We start from the raw sequence: 7322 nt of genomic DNA on the forward strand, positions 1-7322 counted from the left end.
ATAACGTGTGGGTAGACGCAAAGAAAAATATCATCGCAAAACGAGAGCAATTTGTAGCGAATGTGTGTGTGTATTTACACCACAATAAATGTGTTCCGACATAAACTAGTCAGAAATCTTGTTCATGGTTTCATTTTTTCATGCTTGTTTGCCTTTTATAGGTTCGGGTTCTATTGGTTTGTCTGCTAGTCAACTTGTGATCTTGATTGCAATGGCCACATCCTTGCTGTTAACTAGAAGTTAGCAACATCAACTGCATTTGGCAACCAACCAACCAATGAAAAATTGCTTTATTGCTATTAATATATGATTTCATTTAATGATTGTCATATAATATAATTTAAACAAATGTTGTAAACAATACAATATTAAAAAGTGTAATCAATTTAAATGTGTCGTGTATAGAATGGTTTAATGAATAGTTTATAATTTGTCTTAATTTTCTGAAATTACTTTTGTTACGTGAAATTATCTCTGCTATTATATTCAATAAAATAATTCTGTAGTACAGTATTGTGAGTTATAATTTTACCTGTTTTACAACCAAGAACATACGCAGTGAAACACGTTGGTCAAGTCATTTAGAGGTCGGGACTTTTACCCTTATCGTTTATACTGTTTGAAACGTGTTTAGGTAGCATCATCAACCTCTTAGATTTTTTAGGAAAACAATTATATTTCAAGCAAAAAGGCGTTGCCACCGATCAGTTGGTTCTCAAACGTTTTCGCGGGCCACACACTCAGAAAGATTCACGGCATTTGCAACACACCAATTCACAAATTTGTTTCTAAGTTCACCATTTTCAGATGATTCCTTTTACTTGCTGACTCACTTTACTTTCACTTTGTCAACAAAACTCAGAAAATTTGAAACGACGCAACCGGGGCGTCACCATGAACAGTTCGAGTACTGCTGCCGTGAATGTTAAATTAGATTTCCAGATTTCACTGAATTTTTTTTTTCGGTAAAACGAAAAAAACATAACATTCCGCATGCGAAAATGAATTTGGTTGAACACAGTGACGCAAATTCATTAAAACTGCTGATGTTAATTCGTATTTGCTTTTTCCTCTTGCCTTATTCTTCATGGTATCGGGGTTCGACGAATCCTTGCAGAGGATGCAAGGGGTTCGGCGAGCTAAAAAGGTTAAGAATCACTGGTATACATCAACATGCAAAAACGGGATGACCTCAACTACGCAACCATCCAGGAAGATTCGGCGGCGCCCACAAACAGTGGAAACGAACATACTTACAGCTTTATTCCACCAGCTGGGTCTACAAGCAATAATTTCTGGCTTGATGAAGGGATCAGCGTACTTTCTGCCCCTCCTGGTGCTCACGCAAGCACTTCTAAAGCTTCCGATGTTTACGCGCAAGTTCTTAAAGGAGAAGTGAAAAAGCCAAAACGAGGCGATTCAACAACTTAATATTGGCAGTCAAAACATTTCCAGGACTATACAATATATTATCGCTGTTCTTGTCGTCACTTCTGTAGTTATAGTCTTGTGTTTTATTTCAATCAAAGTCACTTTACATGTTTTTATGTCAATCAAGAACTTGAATTAAAATGTTTTCTTTGTTTGAATCCTTGCAAGTGATTTAATTTAAACAAGCGAATACATATCTCCCCCAGTATTTATGTCTTTTATGGACATTGCGACACATTTTCACTTTATGCTGCTCACAAACCTGTAGGTGAGAATTCCCGACATCAATTTTCGAGGCAACAATTTCACATATTTGAATTACGGGTGCGAAAACATTTTCCTGGCGCGAGGACCTTTTTTTAATGGAGATCTCATGTCATTTTAGGTGAAGCCCAGTTTTTATACGATGGTAAAAATTTACTATAATGTTGAACATAATTTTTTTTTGCAAATTCAATATTTCATATATGCACAGAAAACGAATAATGCAGATAAATTATCCTGGGTAAGCAGTAAATAATACAATTCCGGATAAATATTTTCACATTATATATCATTTTATCCTAAATGGCGATGCTGTTTGGGACACGAGAAGGCAATACGTAGGTGTAAGGATGCTCTAGAGTCGAATTTCTCTGCCTTATTTCTTTCTCAATCTGTTTAAGATTGTCTCTAAAATCTCCCTGTATGTCGAGGACCTTCTCGTCAGTAAACAGATTGCTCGGAAAGTTTCCCAGGTAAATCTGTTTGAAGCAATATGATCAAAAATTAATTAGGAATCTGTACTGCTACATACGGAACTGTTAATCATATCAGCAAAATTATCAGAAAAATTGATTTCGCTTATGTGCCGTAAGCATTATCAGTGTCATGCTCTGGAAATTTAAAATATTTTTTTTCGGTTTACCATAGTAAAAATATTTGTATCAACTGGTAAAATTACATTTGTTTCTAGGTTTTTACCAACCTCGTTTGGAGAATAATCAGAGAGTGTAAACACAAGAGTGATTACAGGCGAAGACATCAATGCATCAGGAAGGCTGTCCAAGATTCTTTGTTTCGTTGCCTGTAAATTTTTGCAGTGCAGTAAGTCTGTTTGTTCACAAGAAAAACACAGTAATGGTCGACAGTTTATTATATCACAAGTGACTACAATTTGCAAGCACACCTTGACGATTCACTTTAATTTTAACCATTGCACAACCAAAAACATTACCTCTCCCTTCTTGTGGGGTGGCAGCCGCATAGCCAATGGTGAGTTGGGTATATATTTGTAGTTCTCAAACTGACCAAAATTCACAGCTGCGTGTTGCACAGAGCTTGTGTATATCAAAGCAACACATATGGAGATCTGTAAAAAGTTGCATTTACCAAGATCGTAAGCTTGTGTTTGCAGGAATTTATTACCAGTTGATCGACATCATGCATTGTTTCCGGCATGCCACGTGTATTTCCATCTTGCCAACCAAGGCCCTCTTGTGCGACATCCTTCGTCCAATCTTGCAACTCAAAGTCGTTGCACAAATCCTGTATTTACAAGAAACATTTATATGCGGAATGCATGAATATCACAAGCAGTTTGGCAAACTACTACCTTCCGTAAGTCACATGAAAACGACGAAAATATATCTTTATGTGGAAGTGGTTTTCAAAGAGGAGCGAGAAAAATAATTTAAATGGGAAAACAAATAACAAATGAGTTCTGTTGAAGGCAGATTTTGAAGGCAACTATGGGGTCATTAAAAATGTCCAGGAGTTCCTGACCATTCACTGTTAGTTGAAGATTTAAGCCTAATAACGTTGGTAGGATGTTTATTATAACTTAGCCTCATATTTGTTTTTCGTACCGAGTCGCACTTGTAGTAATGACGTAACACGCTAGTGACGTATTTCTCTACTGCGTTCCAGAGTTTCATAGAATCCTCCCGGTAATGGTAGTTCGGGGGAGACTTTGTATATTGTAATCCTGATCGACAGAGTTATAATATAATGACGAAAACAGAAATGATATATAAGTAGTGTTACTGTTAACATAATGGCATAGGATTTTGTTGATAACAAAGTGTTTTACAAGTTTCTCACCCAGATGTTCGAGTTGCTTCGGTAAGCACAGGTCGTCGATGTTGAATGATTTGTAGATTTTTTTGGTCATGCCCAAAGCCTCTAAACAAAGGAAGTAAGTTTGCAATTGCAGCAAAAACACAATTTTCAACAATCTAACATCGACCAAACATTTAAGGACATCTGGGTCATATAAATTCACTTGCTGCTGTTTGTTACACGTGATAAAAAATAAGTCAAGAGACACGAACTTTCGCGAGTTCTTCTCGCTTCATCAAGTGTAAATAAAGGTGACACAACGAAATGGGGATAAAAGCAAAAAAAGAAAAAGAAAAAGGCACACAGAAGCGATAATCCGTCGTTCAGTCCTGTAGTCATCATGGTGAACGTAGTGGCTCATGAAACCCCAGTCTCTGTTTAGACAATCGTTAATCAATGTAAAATTTACATTGCAAGTCTTGTTTTTTCCTTCACTTTTAGCAGAATTATGACCCGTGGATTTTCCTCCACGCTGACATGGGCCCACTGTTCTTTTGGTGTTGTTGTGTCTAATATCATTTTTAGGATACAAAGCAAGCGCGCAGCGTACACATGTTTTATGGCTTACATTACAAATTCAATGCGCTTCTGGCTTTGGATATTGTACCTAGTAGCGTAAGCAACAAAATGGCTTACACAAGGTTTTCTATTTTCAGATAAATTTTAGCGGCAAACTCAGGAACGTGGTGTAAGCCGTAACTTGTGTACGCTATACGCGCACACTTTTTAAATAGGACAAAACCAGAGTTCAACAAGTCTCATCACAGCGTGGAAGACATCCGCGGGTCATACTTATGCAAAAAGTGAAGGAAAACAAGAATTGCAAGGTAAACTTTACATTGATCAACGATTGTCTTAACAGAGACTGGGGTTTCATGAGCCACTACCATGATGCCGCAGGACTAAACGACGGATGATCGCTTTTTCGTGCCTTTTTTCTTTTTCTGTTTTTGCTTGTACACGCATTTCGTTGTGCCACTTGTATTTACACCTGATGAAGCAAGAAGAACTCGCGAATGCTCGTGTTTTGAACAAACTGAAAATATTACTCTTTTCCTTCAAATTTGGCATATACATAAATTGAATGTGAAAAAACAACAGTACTTTGTGCTATATTTGTGTTTGGGGTACATAATACGTACCAGTTGCAATACTTTTAGATACTATACTGATTCTCGAAATCAGAACGTTTCTTGCGTCAGTGTTGATCGCCATCACTGTTCGGAGATGTGGGAACAGAAGCTTGTAGACTGGATGAGCGCGCGGAAGGCATCGGAACAGAGCGACTGCAAATGGTTCCATCACTCCATGCGTTAAGAGGAAATGGGAAATCCACTAGCATGCAAGAAAAGTGATTAACAATCGGCAACATATTTCCTGTTGGATGTTGCTTGTAACATGCACTATATTACCCGGATACAGGGCCAGTTGCAACCATACAGATCGTTAAGCACTATATAAAGTGTAAGTCAGCAAGACGCATCAAGTTTTCTAGTACCACATAGTGCACACTTACCTCGTGCTTATTACCCAGCGCACATCTGAAATACATTTTTGCCAAAAGCCAATCATCGTGGTTGTCAGCTGGGGTGAACATGTGATCGCGTCGGCCTGGAACCAATTGAATGGCCAAAGGCAGAAACTGATCCTCGTCGTTGACGTAGAACATTGCAAAACAGTCCGGGCAATTTAGGGGCTGTTTATTCTTGTAGTGTGTTTTTCTGGGCACATCATTGAAGTACTCCAGCAAATCAACCACAAAGATGTTTCCTGCCTGTTCAACAACAACAGTAATTAAATTCTGTGTCGCTGCTAATGCGGCTTTTCGTATTAGACAAAAAATCGCAAACGTTTTTGAATTTAAATTTGTGCCGCTGTTATTCATAACGCGGACCTTAGCAAGCGTTGCCAGCAAAACATTTCAAGCCGTTATTCTACATGAATATTTTTGTGTTTATCGATTTGTCGCAACATGTAGATGTTTCACCTTTGTTTCACTTTCCAAAGTCTTTCCGCAGCCCAATATTGGTTCCACATCCTCACTGGTGATAACACAACCCGCTGGCAAACCATTCAACTCTAGTCTCTTGAAGCAAGGCTGGGCAATGCCATTAATAATCTGCCTTCCAAAGCTCTCATCTGTATCCCAACTAAACAAAATGAGATAAATATACATGGTTAAAGTGTGCACAGTACTATAAACTTAAATGAAAAGTTAATTTATTTTAAACTAACAACTAACAAAATTATTCGTTAAATGCAAATTACTCACTCATCCAAGAACATTGGATTCTTACGCTTTAGACTTGGGTGTTGGTAAAGATCGTGGTAGTAATTCAAATCATCAATGGGGCAAGCCAAGGCTAAGAAATATTTCATTAGTTCAATGTCATATGATGTTGTATTTGAGGTATATTATGCATGCATTGGATTTTGCTGTTTTAATTGTCAGCTGACAGACACTTTTCGATTGAGTACAAGTTAGGCGAGAAAACACAAGAAGCACAATTCTTACTTTTCACCGTTTGAAAAACGCTATTTACAGCTCCCTCCAGTCCGGTAGTAATAAAATTCAATGACCGAATTTCACTGCGGAGGAAAATTTTTGGAAGCTGTGCAGAATTGGTGGCGTTGACGTAGCGGGGAAGCCCCCATCCTACGTCATTTGGATCATCGGCCTTTTTTATCCATGGAAACTTTTTCTTCTTTTCTACGATCTCTTCGCTGCGCATCCTGCGTACAACTGCGCAGGCAACCTTTTGTGCCAATTCACCTAAAGAAACAAGATGCGTTATTATGATATTTCAGACAAAACACAATTTACCAACAACCAAACAAAAGCTGTTGCGAGGACCACCTTAGGGCCACTACCGCGTTAGGTTTGTCACTACATAAGTGTTATCATCACGCGTTTTACCGTCTCCTCTTGCAACATCGATTGAGTCACAAACCCACTCATAGATAGGAAATTCCGCCTTTTTGCCTTCATACTCGATGGTGACCTTATCATACAACCAATCGTCACTTCCGATCAAACAAACCAGCTCTGTATAAAATCAAAAATTAGTTCATTTCACTAAATGAAACGCTACTTACGTGATCATGATTTTCTTTATTATTGGTCAGAAATAAGCAGGACTGCTTTGAAAATTATATGTATCTTAATAAAAAGGCTTTGAACACATGAAAAGCAAACCAAGTGATCAAACAAAATGTTACGTTTGTCGGTTGTTTGTTAGCAATGCAAAGAAAACAAATGTAGGTATTAACGCGATTTTTTGCGCCGATGGGAACTGCTCAACACAAAACTGCATCAAAACACACAGGAACTTTCAACATATCCCATAATGGCGCTGAGAAATAATTTAGATTTCGCCGGCCTTTAAGGTGTAGCTTAATACCGGCACTTACTAAAGCGTATCATGACGGGCAATCCAACATTGTCACAACTCAGAGTGTAAACCCCCGTCTTTCCTGCCTCGAAGTTGTTGCGGAGGAAACTGTCTAATTTTAACCATTTCGTTTCAGTACCATCCTCACCAACCATCTGAAGCTTCACAGTTGCTTTGGTGCCCGCACTTTTGATCTTGTCAGAGGTCTTAGACAAGCAGCGAAAAAACACATTAATTTGGTTGGATTGTAAAGTTTGTTTTCAAATAGATGGAGAATATGAAGACTTAGGTATCAAAATAATCAAACACTTTTTTAGTAGAGTAATTACAATTTAATTAAAATTTCACTGCGAAGTATATAATTCTCACCGTTATGCTAATGTTGTATTTCGTCGACAT

General features: G+C 37.9%; 1 protein-coding gene across 1 annotated transcript; it reads right to left on the reverse strand.

Annotated features, from left to right (window-relative positions):
- Positions 1–1994: 1994 nt before the first annotated feature.
- LOC145895515 (allene oxide synthase-lipoxygenase protein-like) lies at positions 1995–7322 on the reverse strand. Its single transcript, XM_082984320.1, has 14 exons — positions 7293–7322; positions 6943–7129; positions 6449–6577; positions 6047–6304; positions 5804–5894; positions 5519–5681; positions 5048–5305; positions 4674–4866; positions 3514–3594; positions 3279–3397; positions 2839–2958; positions 2648–2782; positions 2399–2497; positions 1995–2174 (listed from the first exon to the last, which is right to left on the reverse strand). The coding sequence occupies exons 1-14, from the start codon at positions 7320–7322 to the stop codon at positions 1995–1997; spliced, it is 2043 nt and encodes a 680-aa protein (XP_082840446.1).

This window comes from Ascidia mentula, chromosome 3 (assembly GCF_947561715.1).
Source record: "Ascidia mentula chromosome 3, kaAscMent1.1, whole genome shotgun sequence".
Classification (NCBI taxonomy): domain Eukaryota; kingdom Metazoa; phylum Chordata; class Ascidiacea; order Phlebobranchia; family Ascidiidae; genus Ascidia; species Ascidia mentula.